The sequence below is a fragment of the Lissotriton vulgaris genome, chromosome 5 (genome assembly GCF_964263255.1).
Source record: "Lissotriton vulgaris chromosome 5, aLisVul1.2, whole genome shotgun sequence".
Lineage (NCBI taxonomy): Eukaryota > Metazoa > Chordata > Amphibia > Caudata > Salamandridae > Lissotriton > Lissotriton vulgaris.
In genome coordinates, this window is record NC_141693.1 from 1,140,124,525 (window position 1) to 1,140,145,027 (window position 20,503).

The 20,503-nt window shown below is 45.7% G+C and overlaps 1 protein-coding gene across 1 annotated transcript in view; it reads right to left on the minus strand.

Moving 5' to 3' along the window:
• The window catches only part of AFAP1L2 (actin filament associated protein 1 like 2), a 588,328-nt gene extending 581,330 nt beyond the window's left edge, over positions 1-6,998 (minus strand). Inside the window, exon 1 of the mRNA XM_086922880.1 lies at positions 6,821-6,998. Coding sequence (XP_086779006.1) covers positions 6,821-6,872 — 52 coding nt within the window. The 5' untranslated portion in view covers positions 6,873-6,998. The remainder of the gene's footprint in view (positions 1-6,820) is intronic.
• Positions 6,999-20,503: the final 13,505 nt, after the last annotated feature.

Genomic DNA, 20,503 nt, shown 5'->3' on the forward strand with positions numbered 1-20,503 from the left:
AGTCTCGAGCCACCATGCTTCAGAGACACTTGCCAGGTGCCTAAGCAGAAGCAATTGTGTGGGTTGTTGAAACATTGTTGGACTGTAACAAAGTTAGACAATTGTAATACAAATAGGCGGTAGCTTATAAAAACACACAATATTACGTATTCCATCTGTCACCGTTTTGTTTTTTAAGTGTCACATATAGGCACACTAACAACTTGCCAGCTCTGGGAAAGCAAGAGTGCCCAGATGTGGTGGACTGTGGACGTGGAGCCTGGCACTATACAAGAAACCACATGAAATCGTCTGTGCCTTTTGGTTGTTATTTGAACTCAAACGGTGCCAGCAGGGCGCGGAAACTGCGAAATCTCTTGAGTTCTGGTGATAATAATCAGAAAATAAGTTACTTCCAGATGCAGCCGAGAGGAGGGTGTGCGGGCTGCGTGCGTCTGTATGAGGTCCAGGACATTCATTGTTGCATCTCCCCTGTAAATATTAATGACTGCACATTTGCATCGCAGAACATGATTTCATGTAACCGGCCTCCGACAATCCTATTAACTACCCTGAGAAACCAGCGCCGCCTCGGCACAGCTTGTCCTGGAATGTGGGGGAAACGAGCACGTCTACCAGTCTGGACTCGTCAGGAAAAAAAATAATACTTTCTAATTCATTTCAACTGCTTCTTTTGTGCAGTCCCAGCAACTGTGTGCTGTGGATTGGCTATCTGTGATCTGGCATTCCTAAATCTCTCTGGTATGTATCTATTTATATCGTCTGTCGAGAAATTCTGGTCACTTCCCAGTCTGCAGCAGACTGACTCTTCTTCACCCATCTCCACTTCCGCCCTTATTAAATAGATGGTCGTCACTTCCTCAGTAGAGGTGGGCAAGTCACTGAAAGGTCACCAAGCTCCCCCAAGATGAACCATGACCCCAAACTTTACCAAGAGGCATAACAATAGCGAACATTCCCTGAATTACATCATAAGGCTCAAATCTCACTTCAGCAGATATTGAATACTAAAGAAGAGACCATTGTTTCAAGTCAACTGGCTCCTCCGACGCACATGTGTTTTCTGAGGACTATAATATGCAAATGATAAAGTGACTCACTCCTACCATCATCTCAACAAATTATTTCCTGCGAACTGACTAACAGAGTAACATGTCCACTGCTGAAATTAATTTCATATTTTCTTATACTAATTCCCCACTAATTGTGCTTGGGTTCCGGAGTAGTGTGCTACCCGCCAAAAAGCGCTGCAACACTTCATCAGTGGTAGCAAGCGATAAATAAATGTAAACCCTTCCCTCGTCTATCCCTCCATTGTCCTTTTTCAATCCAAATAACAAACTTGCACGTCCACAGCTCAAAATAATTTCATTTATCACTATACTAACTCATCACTAATCCTCTTTGGGTCCCGGACTAGCATGCTACTTGCCGAAAAAGCGCTTTTTACACCACGTCAGGGGTAGTAACCACTATATAAATGCAATTACAATTCTACTGTTGGGAGTTTTAATGTAGCTTCAGTACATGAAAATTAACCAAATAACACGTCTTGCGCACAGTCATCCTGACTTCTGATCAAATATTCCTTCTTTTTTTCATACTTTCTTTCTCTTGATGTCTTCTGAATGAAACTTCGGGTGATGTGGGTAGGAGCATCAGTGTTTGTCAAGCTGTACAGAGAGTGCAGTTGCCAGATGCATTTGGCACACCACAACTTGGAAAACCAAAACCAACCTTCGGTAAGTAAGACTAACTGACAAGTCCATCCGACAGCACCCAATGGTCGTAACAAGGAAAAGAAGTCACACCCATTGACTCACACTGGTACAAGCCTCTTATCACCACCACCACCTCTCGCTGTCACGTCTGTTTTCCAATACATCCAGATTATGACCTAAACCTTTAGAAAACTGGGTTATTGCTCCAGCCTGATCCGTGGTCTTCCTCATTGCTAATCAAAGGGCCACAAAAACCTTAACTTCATCCACTCAGCTTAACTACTCAGGATTCACATCTACCCCCCCCCCCCCCCCGCTACACAGCATCAGGAAAAGAGGCCTCTGAGCACCACAGATTGCTGCAAGAGTTCCTCATTGTATTATTCAAAGATGACCATGCCATCATCCCCTCTTCCTCCTCAGCTCACTGCGGTCATTATGACTCTACAGGCGTGTAATCTATTCCAACCACAACACCCGCAATCTACTTGATTAGCCTGCAAATATTCCATTCCCCCCCCCCCCCCCAGTAACACCTCTACCACCAGCTTGTTGAGTAGATTCCCCTAACATGCAGAATACACTTAAAAAATGGCACTCAAGTACCACCTCCTTGAAGCTAAAAGAGCACCCAGGTCTCCACGACCCCATGGATGACTCTTCCCAGGGTGAATGGGGAAACCTCCTTGGCCCATAACGCAAAATACGGATCGCTGGTTGTCTCTTGAGCAATTGTCCTATGATGTAGCCCTCTCCAGTGCTTTCTGGTACCATCACTGCTACACAACAGACCATTTGACAAAGCCTCTATACAGCATTTCTGTGCTGTAAATAGACTACCTATTTCAAAAAACAATGGTCCTAAGCATAGAAGGGATAATCACAAAAGTTTATAGACTTCAATAAGCACTATAAAGTTGATTCCTGTGTCCAGCCGGACATGGAATATTTATTATCCAATAACTGTGGAACCAAACGTGGCTTGCACCCCATTACATAGTACTATGTAAAGGGGTGCAAGCCAGGTTTGGCTCCAAAGTTATTGCCTGATATTTTGTTTGCTTCCTACCTTTTTCTTCATTTTCTTTCCCTCATGTTTGGTACAGGACTGTGCCCTACAGTATTTGTTTGTGTTTTCATATCTATATATTGATTTAATAAATATTCCATGTCCGGCTGGACACAGGAATCAACTTTATAGTGCTTATTGAAGTCTATAAAAACTTTTGTGATTATCCCTTCTATGCTTAGGACCATTGTTTTTTTTTAAAACAACTAGCTACCCGCGGTCGAAAGTGAACCTACCGGGTCCCCTTGTTTGTTTAACTGAGTAAATAGACTACCTGGTATGGAAGGCACTTGCTTACTTGCCCTCACTATGGCATACAACATATTATGTACCGCACCTGCCATGTACCTTCTGCACCACCCAGGGCAGTAGTCCCACAACAAACAAGCCAGGATATGCATCAAAGCAGATTTGCTGTAGGCACTAACTAAGCCAACTGTGGAACCAGAAAGCCATCCATACAGGAGAAACCTGAGAGAAGATAGGAAAGCAAACACAAGAAAACACAAACATAAAACCAACAAAGAGTGTTCTTTTTAGCCATACACATGTTCAACAAACAACATGCTTGCCTACCACAATGCACGTCTGTGTGCTCTTCACAGGTCCAAAACATGGTCAAGTGACATTTTGCTCACAATCTCGCTTCTTTTGCCCCAGCTATAGGCGAAACTGGTACTTCTTGCAGGCAGGGATGTGGCACCTTCTTCCTTGGATAGCTGTATGAAACCACATTGACTTGTCTGATCCTACAGTCGGCCAAAGTCGTTATTACTAACCATGGGCGTAGTTCGCGAAGTAGCGCTACGCATAGCTACGTGAAGTGCACTTTGCACTACGCGAGCTAGTGCCCTGTTCGCGATAATTGCACAGTGCCGGATGCTTGTACGCACTGTCCAATCATTGAAAACTGCATCTTTTACAGTGCGAGCTGTCTTTTACTGCAGCTCAAGTCGATTTTTACTCAAGCGGCAGCTTTCTCAAAGCGGACTGGTAGTTTCCCATTGCGAGCAGTCGTGAGCATACGTGACCACTCGCAATGAGAAACCTGACATCCTCACGTTGAGAATCTCGCCGGGAGGTTTATTTTCCACGCTCGCAATTAGGAACTTGATGTTGCTGATCACGAACGAAGAAAAAGTCTTGCCAGGATGTCATTTTGCTTGCTCGCGGTTGCCAACTTGATGTTAAGGACCGCGAGAAAGCAAAAAATTACCGCTGCGCTAGGCATGTTTGCACTGTGCTACGTGCAGTTTGCGTAGTGCGAAGTAGTGCAAACTACGTGAGCGTATCGTAGTGCTTTGTCCAGGGTTAGTTATAACTGGATGTACCCAGCAGATAAGTGGACACGTGGCCAAAGATAAGGATGGTACAAAGCAGGCCAGCACCCTATATCTACCCAGTCTACACCTCAGACCCCCCCAATAGTGACAGCCACCTTGGTATGGGTATATACAATGCTGCTGTACTCTGAAAGCTCAGGTGACTTTTGTTGGAGGTTCCAGAAAGGAGCATAGTTTGGAACAGTTGGAGAATTAACTTCTGGTTATCAGCAGTTACCAAAAGGCAACCCCAGTTTGCCAACATACCTGCTTCGTATTCATCCTGAAACTGGGGACAGGCACGTGCACAACAAGCTCTCATCACATACTTTAGGGTACCGAAATATCACCTGAAGATTGCAAACTGGCAATATTGCTCACGGCCAGCATCGTGGGACCAGGATAAAAGAGTTGGGTCTAACCTGCTCGTCATGACTTGGACCACAGATGACAATCACATGTATCAGCAAGAAAGTGACCAGAGCGGAGGGCCCACCTTCTCAGGTGTCATCTAATGTGCTTCCAGGAATGCTCCCAGCTTCACGGGATTAGGCCGGCCTGTGAATCGGCACCTTCCAACCACAATCCAAGCCACCCCACCAGCTGCCAAACCAAACTGGTTTCAACGCCACTGCCAAATGGCACCAGGCCCAGCAGTGTGGCCACTTCATGAGCAATCGCTGTGGTTTTCAGAGTTTGAGATGGACTCTCCTACCAGGACTCATTAAAAGACGTGTGTCCCACGTCTTAGTGGGTGAAGAAACCAGGACAGACCTGTTACACACAAGTAAGTGACCCTCGCAGCCAAGGGTCACGCCTTTGATCACCTAGTATCTTCACGTCACCGGAGCACAACTTTTTAATTCCTGTACTTTGCTTTTATAGATCAGTGCATTCTGGGTGTGGTAGTCTTGTTTCATATTAATTGAGCCGATGAGACCAACATACAGGGGTAGTAAGCGCTATATAAATGCAACTACAATATATATATATATATATACATATACACATATACATACACATATACATACACACACACACACCGCAAACTTGACTCATGCTTTGCATGAGCAACAGTTATATTGCACAAGGACACACTCATTTTTGTTTTGTTTTTAGGCACACCGCGATTAAGTGAGGTGCACAGAATCACACGATGTTGAGCAGACGCCGAGACTCAAACCTGGTTTCCCAGTCAGCTTCTCTGCCGCAACACCACAATCACTCCTCGTGTTTGTTATCCAGAACGTACATCTTGCTCTGTTGTGAAGAGCACCAATGCCTTTGTATCAAGTCTAAGCTACTTGAAATCATAAATATTAATAAATAAACATGGAGCCATCTGGTGACGGGTTTCTGTCGGCTCCTGGCCCCTAGCGGTAACTCCTCCCTGCAAACCCATGTCCATCAGCTGGACGACCACATCCCATGCCACGCCCACTCATCAAGGCGCAGAAAGCCCTCACAGTTCAGGCACCTGTGAAAAACCAGCAGGCACTCAGCCGCGGAAGAGGGCCCAGTTTTCGGTTCAAGCTCCTAGAAGCAGAGTGCTGGGGAGTACCATATCAGGGGTTTTAACTTAGCAGCAGCGGCCCGCCGGCAGTCATGTGTAGCGCTTTTTAGGACGTGTGTACTGGTATACAACGCGGGGTCGATGGCATGGAACATGTTCTTATCCACTGGTATTTGTGACTCGCTCTACCAACTCATTTCTACTTTAAAAATATCTTCTGTAAAACGCTGAGAAGGATGTCCCGCGAGGACCCTCAGAAGCCCATGTCAGAGCTCAGGGGACTGACGCTTCTCGGCCGCAGCAGGGTATTCCACGGAAAGGCCGAGCACTCACTCCCACTGGGTTTAATAGTTCATGCTTCCAAAACAATAAAATGTCAGAATACACCAACGGTGTCTGGATTTCTTGAGAACAGTTACACTGCCCATCCCGGTCAGGGAAAAGCGACCAGCGGTAATTGTTTTCCACCCACGCCACGCCAGGGGGGCCTGCCCCGCCCCATCCACTCCAGCTATTTATTATTTCGCGGACTTCCCTCCTCTAACACCCTGTTTCTCGTCTCACCCCCTGCAGCTAAAAACTACAGTCTCGGAACAGCGCACTCTTAGACCCCCTTAGAAGACTGCGCGCTCGAGCCTCTGAAAAGTCAGACATTTAAATATCAATAAATAGCGGGACAGAGGGGATCTCTACTAGCCCCATCCAGCTGTAGCTTCGGTTCTCCCTGAACACCGGCCAGTCTTGAAACCACCACCCCCGCACGAGATGTAGCGCCCAAAGAAATGTTGTAGTGCAGAGAGACGTGTACTCTCCTTTCCGCTTAAAGTGCGGCTGACGTTGCGAAAGACCATTCCCCCTCCCTCGCTCCGCGCTATTCAAATAATAAACCATAAATACAAAAGTCCCCAAAATAATTTGGAGAAGTGGAGGCATGCTACACTTGGCGACGAGGCGCACAGACACCTCACACAGATTTCCCTCGGGTGTGCAATTGTGTTACAACTCAAATATATATGTTATGTTTATTTTGAATGAGGCGCGAAGAAAAAGCATCATGCACGCACAATGTTAAAAGTACAAATAGACTGAGAAGTGCTGAAGCACTGCACAGTGCCCGAAAAGTGCATAAGCACTGCACATTGCTCACTCTCCCCACTGCTAGGCTGCTGTAGGTTCCGCTCAGGCCGTCTCCTACCTTTGTACTTGTCCATCTGGGTGAGGAAGGGGAACCGGTCGGACGCCTCCATGTTCACGGCTCCTGGTCCGGTCCCTGGGGGGCGTCGTCCTCTGGTCCGCAGCTGGACAGCCGGGCTCCTGCTCCCAGTGTGTGAATGTGCCTGTCTGTGTGTCTCCGCGTCCCTCCCTCGGCCCCTCCCCTTGAGCTCACTCGGCGACTGGAGCCCAGTGCGGATCCTTCACCGGCAGCCGCATCCCCGGAAGCAGTGATGGTATAGATCAGCGGGGTCGTGTGGCTGCAGCAGACATCTTCGTGATTGAGCCTTGTTTCACTTTCTTATACTCCTCCGACCCCTCCTAACCCGGTGACAAGAGACAGACCTTGCAGTGAACCCACCGGAGCCTGTTCGCAGCAGCGCCTGACGCCAGCCGGACACATAGCGCAGGGGGTTAATGCACGTGCTACGAGTCTCTCGCTCTCCCGCCGCCTTCTCCCTCTCAAACAACCCGACAGGAACCCAAAGCGGCAGCTTTAGAGCAGCTGCAACCCCAACTAGAAAATAGTACAGTGGTAAATATGTCTGAGACTATTCAGAGCTGCACATTAAACACCCACGAGGGAAGGCGGATTCGGGTTGGGATATTCAGAATGGATTCATGAGTTGAATAATGTACAATGACTCCAAATAGGAACCGTTTTGGCGTTTTCATATTTAGTGGCAATCTTGAAAATCCGACATGGATCTATTCATCAATGACAAACACGTGTTTGTGTATGTCCCTGCCCATCAACGACCCTTCCGCCTGACCCTGAAGTAGACACAGCCCAATGGATCATATTCAGGGTACCCTGCAACGCCAGTCGGGCAGTGCCGTGGATTAGAGCACCCACCGCAGAGCCCACAGGCTCCCACCCTCTAAGAAGCTCCACAGTGAATTGATTGGTAGAGCTCGAAGTCCTGCCATAAAACTACCATAAAAAATAGCTTATACTGTAATTTGTCTGCTGGGCATGCCACTTCACAGAAATGTGCGTGCCAACTTGCCTAACTCCTTCCGGCAATTGGAACAACTTTGTTTCATGTCTGTCCCCACTTCACCTCACATTTTCTACGTCAACGCAACCCTTTCTCTACTAAGTTAAAAGTGTGTACATCTGTATCAGTTTTTTTCGCTAAAATTATGATAAATGTTAGGGAAATTGCATGATATTATCCATACATGTTCCAAATTGCGCTTTTGGCTACGATGTGTGCAAATTGGAAGCAAGCGCACACCTCTGATTCAAAATATAGCGAGGACGTGCTCTCTGCCGATCTCACCATCTGTGTACCTGCTTCCTCTGTCGAGCCCTACCTCACCTCTCTTTCTATCACCTACCTCCTTCAGTTTCCTCTGTAAGTCCCTGCTCTTTCGCCACCTCACTGTTCTCTTCTATTTCACCTTACTTCATCACTCTTCTGTCTGCTTCACCTCTCTCATTACCTCTCCTCTCCAAGTCTTTCCATCTCTCTGTACCTCTCTCTACATCGCCACTTTCTACTTCATCTCTCTCGTCCTTATTTCTACTTCACATCTCTCACTACTCCATCGTTTTCTATCACATCTCTCGCTCTACATAACTTCTCAGTTTACTTTATTATTCACCGACTACCTCCTCTCCCCACCTCTTCTCCGTCTACGTCTATTCCCTCTTTCCTACCTCTCTCACTACCTTACTCCTTTCTCACAACCTTTTTATTATGCCCCCACTGTATAGTATGAGGTAATTTGCCACTGGTGCCCAGGGGTCTGTATTACACTGGCTCTGCAAGCTGGGTTAAGTGCAACCCTTTCCACTCTTGACTCTTATGACAGCGAGGGCAAGCAGGCGCAGACGTCTCAGGGAAGAGTGTGGGGTCTAAGAGCTCAACATTCAATCAAATGATACAATAATGTAATGCCCAGCCCACTCTTAATCTTTATAAAAAAGAAAGCATAACTCAATACTACCCAATGCAATTAGTAGGTTACACCAGGTTGTCATATGCTGCCCTTTAACCATGAGGTGGTGCATTTCCCTCTCGTTGCCCAGCAACCCACTTCTATCCTGCTATTACTGTACCCACTATACCAGGCAGCCAAGTACAGAACACTCAAAAGTTCTCTAAGGTTAAGTGTGCATTCAGTTCAATATCTTCAGTGACCTTTGTACAAAAACAGAGGCAGCAGGCTTGTCCCCATTCCTCAATCCTTCTCATCCCCAGGTGGAGCGAAGCCCTGAAGTTACCTGTTGGCGATCAGTGGCCGTCTGGGCTATGTGGTGGGTATCAGTGGCGTTCCTGCCATCATGGGGTGGATTCCTCCTCTGTAGAGAACTGCAGTGGCTGTCTCAAGCAGGGCAATCTTCACAGGAGTGGCTTTGGTGGCAGACTACATAGCAGCACTAGTCTTCGACAGCAGCGGTCATCTGGGGTCAACTACAGACCGGCACTTGAACTTATGAAAGTTGCAGCATCCAGGCAAAGCCATCTTTCGGGTGTCTGGGGGCAATTACAGCCTTCAGGCTGGTTTGCGGCTTCCCACTTTGGCAGTATTTCAATCTTCGTCTCTTTGGTGCTAGCATGACCAAAAGTCTGCTGGGTGGCACAGAATGACTGGCTCTGGTACAGTCTTATTGACAGATGATCAAGAACTGTATAGTAAAACTGTAGGACCCCCTTCATAGCACGGGTCACTCATGGACTGCTTTCTCAGGATTGTCAGTTTCTTCTGGGTTCTCCTCCTGCCGGAAACATGCTCCGCCTCTCCTGAATCTCAGGTTCTCAGCTCTTCCAGAGGCAAGTGATGAATTCAGTTTGTGTACTCCCACCTCAGGAGACTGGCTGACGGACAGACACCAGCACTAGTTACACAGCAGCCCTTTCAGTCCTCTGTGCAGCTCTCCCTTTCTTGGTCAAGAAGACACTGGGACTGGAAGGGAGTGGGGTCATTTTCCAAACAGGGGATGTGGATCCACTGTCTCAAGGCACTGAAATGGTTTGGGTAGGTTCCCTTTCAAGTGTCATTCTTGGGCTGCTCTCCAGACATAGTTTTTGTATAAAGAGTAGAACTATTCTGACTCCAAGCAGGAGTACGCACAACATGGGCACAATGAAATGTGAGACCTCTGCACCTGGCAGAGATCAGAGACAAACACAAGTGTAGGCCCTGTCTAGAAGCATCCTCAAAATGAACAAAAGAAACACTAGTCTCACACATTTCACTTCCATTTAACAAACATAGCTGAACATCAACAGTGATGCCGTTGGCTGATATTGAGATGGTCTTCGGCTTGTTAGTACCAGTAGATATTTGGAAACAGGTGCACACACAGGACCATGTCGTGGAGTTGGGTGGCACTTGGGATGAGATCAGGGCATGGGATAAGGAAAAGAAGCCTATAGAGAAGCCTAGGGCTGAGATACTAGCTTTGCCAGGCCGAATCATTACTTGTATGCACTCCTTGATTCTACCAAGGAGAGTAGATTGGGACAAAGTTAAAAGCACGTCACAAGAAGAAAGATGAAAGTGTATCTGATTTCTTCACCAGGTTTGAAGGTGTGTTTTTGTATTTCAATGGACAGGACTTGTCGATGGAGAGAGGTATCCGAATGTTTGTTAACAGATTTGTTATGAACCTGCTACCTGAGATCGCGACTCAGTTACAGGCATCAGAGAGCACTTGGGCTATGTCCTCCCCATCAGTAATATTAAGTATGGCACAGGATTACGAGCATAGAGATAACAAAGACAAGGTGAAGGTAGAGAAGAAAAATAAGAAGCTGAAAATGAAGGAGTTGATACAGAAGGTGCCCCGGGGGAACGGAAGGGGGCGAGGCATTGGTCCGGCCCAGCAACTGCCTCGCACTAGCAGGAATACCAATCCTTTGGGGCCGAACCAGTGTGCATATTGTAAGAAGGAGGGGCACTTTTGCAGTGAGTGTCTAACGTTGTTGCAATGGGTTGGGGTCCCCAGAGGACGAGGTTGTACTAGAAGACGGGGTCTTGGGGAGAACGATCATGACGGAGGCCATGGAATTGAGGGACAGCCAGCTCCATCTGGCCAGAATTATTTTGATGATCTGCAGGGGTGACAATTTTCCGGGTCGTCTGTGTTTGAGCCTCTGCCCCTTGGTCCCCTTGAGCCTGACCCCTTTTTCCTGGGGTATTGAGGTACAACTTGCGCCCCCGCCGGAGGTACAGTGCACCAAAGGGGCAGTCAGATTAGTAGGGTTGGACTGCCTTGAGAAGAATAGGGCAAATGTACCCTGTCTGTGGTACCAACGATAGCTTAGGGAAAGGGAGATTGGTGCATTGTTCTGACAGTGAACGATTAGGGCAAATGGACTGCATATCTAAAGAAGGAAATACCTTGCCCTGCAACATGGGATCTGAGCTAGACGAGCAGCTCCATCATCGGTTCCCAACGGCGCCTACACTTGACGAACAATAGTGGTCAACCAGCGGGACCCAAGCGGACCCTGGGAACACTGTTCAATTTTCTTGCTTTATCCCCAAAGTCTCCAAGTGTAAGTCTTTTCCTCTGGTTACAAAAATGTACCCCATTGGTCACCCCATTCAGGAGGAAGAACAGCCCTTTGTAGCTCCACGTTCTGAACGGTATGGGTCTGTTTGGTCCTCCTGTTCTGTTAGAAGTAAAACTATTTTTGTAGCTGTTATCCTGATCTCTCTTATAATTGTCCTTGAGATAACGCAGTTCCTTGAGAAAAAATATCCTGTGCACTTTCTGATTGGTACTACGCCTATTCCCCCCCGAACATATCTTTGTTACTTTGGCCCCTCACAAAGAGGAGCACTGAAAGTCCTATAAGGATAATGTGTTTATTCAAACCCTGCGTCAGACGCACACTGCCTATAATATGACAAAATGTTGCGTGGTTCGGTTGTTACCCTCATTGACTCATAGAAGTGAGAACTTTTTGTCCATGCCTGTGTCATATGTCAGTAGCTGTGAGGGGTGGTTTACATTGCTTAGAATGGTACTTTCATCTCCCCGACTGATACATTAGAGCAAAAGAGTACTAGTTCTCGCACTCTATCTCAGAATGTACGTTTTCAGAATTGAGCACCCCCCCCCAGTGATCCCACAGGTCGAGAGACATTTGGCAGATGGTTTCTGAGCTCTTGCATGCATGCCTACTACAGGGAAATTGGTCCCAAATAAAAAATGGATAACTTCCTACAGTTCAACACATCAGACTACTACCAGTCCTTCTAGGCCCGTATTGTTACTAAAGATAAGCCAATACCCTTGTCAGTCGTTAATATTACAGCTGCCTTCTGTGCCCAGGGGGCAGGGAGAATAGAGGTGGGAGAGAGTAGGTGCACCACCACCTATATTTTGAGAACAACAGATAGTCCGTCCCTGATACTGCCATTTAATTTCTACTTTGTGTGCTAATCCCATGGTTATGTATGGCTTCCTGAGGGGTGGTCGGGAAGGTGTTATCTTTCATACCTCTTACCAGTCTAAATAGCCCCTCCCAATTACCATAAGGACCATCGCTTGGAGCGTAGAAATGCCCACGCGTTCTGGCTAAAGAGAATGATTAGCACAGACGACATAGATCAGACTGATACCACCTTTGCAGCAGTTCACTGATGCTATGAAAGGTATAATACCTTTCTGGGGACCTATGGCCAATAGCCTTAACATTCGGCGGCTCACCAGGGTGGTGGAAGGAGTTATTAACACTACAGCAGGGATCTTGACCAATATTACTGTAGAGGTCCAGGCTATGAGGCTTGTTGCTCTTCAGGATGGTGTTAGACGTCATCCTTGCTGATCGGGATGGGCTTGCCACGCCATCGGCAGTAGCTGCTGCATATACATACAGGACCACGCTCGGACTGTGAATGCTGCTATACAGAAGCTTCATAAGCTTGCCTCTGACATACATCAGGAGAATGGCACATGTACTTTCACGGGGTGGTTTTGGGGCCTGTTTCCCACTTGGGGTTGGAATATTATTATTGTCCTGATTGCCATAGCCTGTCTCATTTTGGCCAGTTGTCTGTGCATACACTGCCTCCCTGCCTGTGTGTTATGTTCCGTATTATGTTAGCATTCATGGTGCCATTTCATTAGTAACTGACATTTTGTTTTGTGATCGCAACTAAGCTTCTGTCTTATATTGCTTGTCTTAGCAGAAAACGGCCTCCTGTACCCTCAGCTTATATTGCCCATGGCCGAGTTTCATTGTACTAATGAATGTACTCTTTATTGTTGTATACCTTCGCTGTTCGATAAACCCGTTCCAACATCTTATATAATTGTAGACACAGGCCGAAAGGCCTTGGAGCCGAGATAGTGTGTACCCAGCCCCAGGACCGTAGCTCATCCTTCTTTGCTACCTTTGTTCACCATTGCCTGGACCGGACTTTTCCAGTCTGGGCGTGTTCTTGGGAAATTGAGAATGTATAATATCGGACTTTCTTTTGGGAGGAGTCAGTCCCTCGATCATCATCTCAGGAGACTGGTCCGACCGTGATCTGCTGCAGTGCAATACTAATAAATAACTTGGTTTGTATTCTCTACAGCCTGTTTAGACTCTTCGTTGTTTGGAAGGCTGAGAGGTGGTCGTGAGTGACCCGGGTGGCCCTAATCGGGTCACTTCCTTCAGTGTTGCCCCATAAGCACCATGATATCAACAGGCCGTAAACACACGGCAAAGAAGGTGTCCAAGACAGAGGATATATGCAGAAAAAAGGTCATATCTTTGACACAATACCCAAATATCAAGTATTCCCATGTGGAGCAGATATTTCCTAAAATTAGTAGTTTATCCAAATCACGAGTGAAGAGGGATAAAAAGTTGTTAAGAAATGTACAGTGGAATGGTCTCAGAATTTTATAAACCAACTTTATAAATTACTATTACTCATTCTTAGCAAAACCCAAGATATTGGATATCAGAAGGTGTATATTCGAGGGCATCTATTTATGGCTGAACCAGAAATATCTTACGGTCTGGAAATACTGATACTCAACTCACCTTGCTTCAGATATTCTTAATTTCAGACATGTTCCTGGAGTTCCTCTCTCTAAAATCAGCAGGCATTTTCATAATCTGCGCTTAGTGCCAGTGGCGCTTCTGTCCACTCTCGTGGTGGGTGAAGTCGGCTAAGGGGGGCACAAATAGATGCCACCTCTGCCCCCCGGGAACAAGCCCATGCTGTATGGATGAATCTCTCATCAGCTGTAGGAATCCATTTGTTGTTTGGCCTGAGCATGGGTCTCAGCAGCTCCTCGAACTCCAAGGGTGTCTCAGTAATGGAACATTGAGAAGAATGGGCCAGCAATAGAGGGCATTATCTTAAGGGAGATAATGCACTGTATTGCTGGGCATTATTCTTAGGATTCTTTTAAGTGCCAATTAATCTTCCCTCTTATACTCTCCCAAGCCCAAAGACACCCTAAGGCAAAGCTTTATCAATGTGATCCACGTGTGGGCCTCACAATCTCCTGCAAGGTTCGTGATGGTGCTGCCACATAAACAAATACCGAAACTCATAGCAACCTGTAAATGATCCATCCTCCATCTGATATGAGTAGGGAGGAACACATCATTTAAAAAAAGCTCTATAGTCTTCATTATGATTCCTCGTCTTTCAAGCTAGAAATACTGGCTTGGACAGGGCGAGATTTCCTGCTATGACATGTGTAGTATATGTATGTATATCTGTATACGTGAAGTGGTTGAGCCTAGCAGGGAAGCAACGGCGTGCTGATATGGTCCAGGATGTTTTCATTGTACCATATACTAAACTCTAGCGGGAATTGGCACAATGCCCAGACAGGCACAGGGTCAGGGTCAGACTGATTTGCTTATGGCCATGTCTGAACTGGGGTGGCGGAGTGAGCTATGATGATGGATTAAACCCAGATCGGTTGACTGGGGGTGAGTGCTTGCATTTTTCAACACTCCGTCCATCATCCCCTTTAGTTTTACAATGCCCAGACCGCCATATGAGCCAGTCACTCTACATAATTGGCAAAAGTTGTACAAACTGCTCTGGGGAGTGGTACTGTGGGAAAATGGTACACAGTAGGAAAGAGGTAACAAATTGAATAAATTCTGCTCTTTTGCATGTTTCCCAGCTTCATCAAACCCCAAAAGAGACTCCTTATGCATGTTTTCTGCCTCAGGCTGTCAGGGGACCAGATTCAAGGGCAGGACCAGTAATTACTCGGATGTCAGGCAGATAACTCTGAGTCCTTAATCGTATGACTAATGTTGCGTGGATGTGTCACTTGTAAAGGAGGACAGGGCATGCAGTGTGCTCCTAGAATCCTGTAGAGGGAAGTTACAGTAATCTATGAAGGTGAATGTCTTGCTGTTCCTCTCCACAGAACCTAATAAATTGATACTTCAAGAAGACCACTCATCAACGTACGAAAGTTAGGATTTTGTCTCAGTTAATCTTATATTTTGGTCTTAAGTTAAACTTAAGACAAACTTAAGTTTGACTGAACAAAATCCTAACTTTATGACTAGGATTTTGTCTCAGTTAAACTTAAGTTTGTCTTAAGTTTAAATTAAGACCAAAACTTAAGTTTAACTGAGAAAAAATCCTAACTTTAGTACTCCTAAATGCCTTCTGTGAATACGAAGTCGTAAAGTTAGAACTTTGTCTCAGATTACTTTTGTGAATCGGGCCCAGAGTTAGTTGGTGAAGAGTCAGGTTTTTAACAACTTCCTAAAAGAAAACAGTGTTGGGCTATTGCGAATTACGTAGTTTAGCTGTCCTTAACAAGAAGCTTCTTCCACCCCATTGAGCTTTTTTGAATATGGGTGTTTTTAGTAGTTTGTTGTGTGTCAACCTCAGATCTCTGGAATGCACGTACCAATTCAGACGTTTCTTCTGAAAGTGACGACCAGCTCCATGCAATGCCTTTTTTCCTAGGCATAGAGATTTAAATTTGATCCTCTTGTCGACTAGAAGCCACTGCAGGGATCTCAGATAGTGGAAGACTGGCTGGAATCTGGGAATGTCAAGCAACAGTCTGGCTGCTGCATTCTGGAGGCGATGTAACTTATGTATGTATTGTGTTTAAATACCCATATACAGAGCATTACTGTAGTCCAATCTGAACAGGGCTAGTGCTGTTACCAATGTTTTTAGGGCGTCCGGTGGAATGAACAAAATTTTAAATAATGATAAGAAATCAATGCAGAGATATCGGAGTTGGGGCGGGCAAGCAGTGTTGTGCAAATGGAGTGGGGGAAACGGCAAAGGGAAATTACATGAGGGCGCTGTACTGCAACTCATGCATAAATTAAGGAAACAAAAAAACGAGCAGTGGTGTCGTAGGGGTGGTGGGGGCCTGCGAATAGTGTTGTGGGAGTGATGAGGGGGAGGCATGGGGAGCTTAAGGGATGGCAAGCAAATGAAGCAGACCGAAGTTTCATTGCACGAGCAAACAGAACTCCTAACGAGCAGAGGCAGGCCAACTAAAAAAAAAAGAGTGCTCTCAAAGTATAAATAACCTGTAGAGTAAGAACACATGTAACAGGGGCAGTCGCCATGGGAGGACACAACATTTCCAAAAGGAGGGACTACTAAGTGTATTCAGTAATTAAAAGCCAGCATTTCTAAAGGACAGCAAGAGGAACCATTGAAAAAGATGTGCATTTTTTGAAGCCCATATCCTAGAGACAGCATTTCTTGAAAAGACAGCGCATGTGCTGCCTAGACAAGACCTAAAAAACAGTGATATAAAAATCAAGTTATATTATATAACCCAAACCAGCCTTTCCCAAGGCTTATTCAAACCATAGTATCATCCAGCCATGAGTGTCTCCTGCCCCATGAAACTCACTGGAGGCCTTTATTGCCTTATGGACAAGTACAATGGTCTGAAATCCATTTTTATGCAAAACCTAAATTTGACACTGTCATTTACTCCCTGGTGGACAGCTCACCGTCCCTCAAGGTCAGCGGGGGCCATGGCCTCAGGTCCCCTGGTGAAGGCCCTCTCACCATACTCGGAGAACCCCCACCTGCAAGATGGGAACCTCTAAAGCTTTCAATGCAACCACAAGTGCAGACCTTGCAGTGAACACTGTTAGCTTTGCTGAGAGAGTGCCATGTTTGAAAACTTGTTCAGCAATATATTTAATGTTCCAGAACCAAACCTCAAAGACGCAAACAACGAATGTGGTTGAGGCAGGGAGTATTCTCAAAATACATCAGCTCCATTACTTGATTTCCCTGCCTGGGACTGCTGTCCCTCGCATGAGAGTCTATGACAGGAACTCTATTGATGGTGGTTGTAAGTCCCTAAATAAATCAGGATGATGTTCACAATGCGAGAAGGGGGATTTGGCCTTGGAGGAGGTGGGGTTTGATGCCAAGAATGGCATGAGAGGCACATCTGCCCCCTGCCTAGCCCCCAAAGACCTCGTAACCCCCATAATAAAAGTAATAGTTTGCTGAGGCAGACACCTACGTCCTGTGGTGGTTTCACACACCCTTAATGGACATTGGCTGCTTACAGCCTTCAAAGATGATCTGAAAAACCACTAAGTGAAGGGTTTCCAGCTTGCCCTGCCCGCTACCATGTGATATCAGGGCGTGAAGGGAGACGATATTGTGTGATGGATGATGGTACGTGTGAGTTGGCAGGCCAGCTACACATACAAGCAGCCACGATGGACAGAAGGGCAGACACCGATATTTATGGAAACAAGACTCCTGCAGGCATCCATGACATACTCAGATCAGCTCATCTACAGACATCCGTGCAGAAAGACCAACAGACATGTAGACATCCAATGCACATAGACTAACAGGAATGCGGGCACCAAGCACACAGGCAACAGACATACAGAAATACGTGGCAGGTTTTCATGAGCCACTCCTCTTTCCAACTCTCTCACAGAGCTCTTCAGTTACAGCACAAACAGAGCTGGTCTGGGAACCAAAAGCAGCCTTGGCAAAAATGTTCAGATCAGCTCGTCTTTCGTGTCTCTTTCTTTTCATTGTCTCTCACTCGCTCTCTTTTTAAATGCTGTGCCTGCTATAAACACTGAGAGCTCAACCGAGGCAGTGGCCATCAACCTTCAAATGGCTCCAAGGAAACACTTCCCCCTTCCCCTTTGCCCCCCCTATCCTCCAGAAATGCCTGATAGTATAATAATAATAATAATAATAATAATAATAATAATAATTTGTATGTGCAAAGCGCAAACATATCACCGCTTAAGGTTTCAAGGCACTGGGGGCCGTCGGGGAGATTATGTGAGCTATTGCCCAGAGCCACATGATGCTGCCCTAAGCTGCCGCTGGCGATCGAACCGTGAGCCCCTTGCCCTGGAGTCAGCTTCTCTGGCCGCTGTGCCACATCTCTCCAATAGTATAAATGACCAATCCAGCACTGAATATGGTCCAGTGAGCAACGTGTTGCCTCTGAAACTGCTTTCTTTTTCTTTGTTTATACAGTACAGTGCTGGCTGTGATGAGAATGTGGAGGAGAGTTATGTGTTTAGGGCCAGATGTATCAACATTGTATTTTGCGAGTCCTTTATAGCGAATTTTACCAATTTGCTATTATGGACTCGCAAAATGCAATGTATGTAGGTTTTGCAAATAAAATTGCGATTCCTACGCATTCCGGTTTTTGCAACTCGCAAATTGCGAGTCGCAAATAAGGAATGGCTTCCCATTCATTCCTAAGGGCCTAGGTACTCCAAATTGTGCATGCAATTTCAACAGTGCAAAGGTGCCAAATGGACACCCTGTTGCATCCCTGAAATATGCATGTGTAGCGCACATACATGCCCTAAGAGCATGAATGTACGCCACATGGCACCTAGAAAAATGCAAAAAAGCTAATTTTTCTTACAATTTGCTAATTACCACCAACTCGAAGTTGGTGGTAATTTACAATTCCTTAAAGCCAGGTCGCAATTTCTTTTTGCTTTCAGCATTGCATTTAAGGAATTGCAAATTGCAATTCCTTAAACACATTCGCAAAATAGGTTATTGCAAAAATTACAATTCCCTATTTTGCAAATGCCTTTTGAGATGATACATCCCAAAAGGCTTTTCACCGTTCGCAAAAGGGTCAATTCTGTGAAATGGGCTGTTTGCGAACGGTAAAACTCTTGATACATCTGGCTCTTAGAGATGTGCTTGGTATTGTGGTGTCCGGGCAGGATCGATATATTGTTCTCAGGCTGACATTACTTTCTATCAGTTTTGATATCATTGTATATATCCGTTTGTACCTGTTGACCAGTCACTCTCGTATCATAACGTGACATAGGTGTATTCATTCGGTCCCCTTTGCAGTGGGAGTTTGACTCCTGACAGGGGTGATATGTACAATGTATAAGCAAACCTCCCATAACATTGTCCATCTAGTTGAGTGAAGATCTGGTCCATGGAAAAAGCAATCATTTTCTTAGCGTCTGCAGCCCAGTCTCCCCCAGCATCTTGCTTTTAATGCCCACCACAGACACGCTGGGCCAGGGCTGTAGAAAGCAGAAGCAACTCTAAGGTTTTCCATGCTGTCTGGAAGCCTTGTGTATATATCCTCAGCCTGGAGTTGGTCAGTGGAAAGAGGAACAGTGACATGCCTCACAGAACCACCTGCACTCTCCAAACATTACACATTAGAGTCCAGGGAGCTCAACCCACGTGGTTTCGGCCATGGTAGATAGTGGAGTGGAGGGGACTCTGCGAGGTGAAAGAGGTGATGCTATGGTATGCAAGGGCTGGTTGTACTGTAAAATACCTGGATTTTCATTTTCCATAGGGTTCTGGAGCTTTCTGACTAGTTTTCCTTTAGTTGTGTTTCGAAAACTGAGTTCTGGGCCATCCTCAGTGTTATGTTCTTTGAGATGTGAACTCTGATAAAAAGTTAGGTTGCTAGGTCTTGTTTGTTAAGCTGTGAGAGTCTATATTTAGAATGGGTGATGTGTGACACGGTGAGCAGATTTACCATTTGTTTATGAATCTCTTAATTTGGCTGAAAGATCACTCTGTTGGTGGTGTTGCTCACTATGTGTCCTGTAGAACTGGAGTTGGATCTGTGTATGATGTTTTGTGTTCTTTTGTGTTCATGTTGAAGATCTTTCCTTCAGCACTGTTAGGAGCAACGTGATAGCCTTTAATGTGGCAGAGTCATGCAGTGTTACATGTATGTGGCGGTTCAAGGTTAAGTGATTTGTTACAATGAATTTGTGAAGGAGTGAATATGTTCTGTTGTGTTTCTATACATGTATCTTGATGGATGTTGGAGTGATGAGAAGGTCGAAAATATGAACTGTATGTGTTATAATAATGTACGTGAGATGCAGTGTCTAAGGTCTAAAAAAGGAAGCCCACCATCTCTACCTGACAAGGCCTATTCCCCCTGAATGAAAAAGGCTTCTCACCAATATAAGGAAAGAATTAGTATCCTAACAGCCGCTGAGCAAGAACAAGGTCTACCCCCATGAAAACAAGACCTACTATTATCTGCTATTAACATGGGAAGAAAAGTATTACTGTCCACAACACCAGACCGGCAATTTAATCAAAATCAAAATGCTTATATCCAATCACTAGCCTGATCTAAAGTAAAGAGAAGACAGATCAGGGGCACAGGTTCTCTATCTTAGGTTACTATAGAGGAGCAAATCCTGTTTTTGTAAATAAGATGCATCTCATC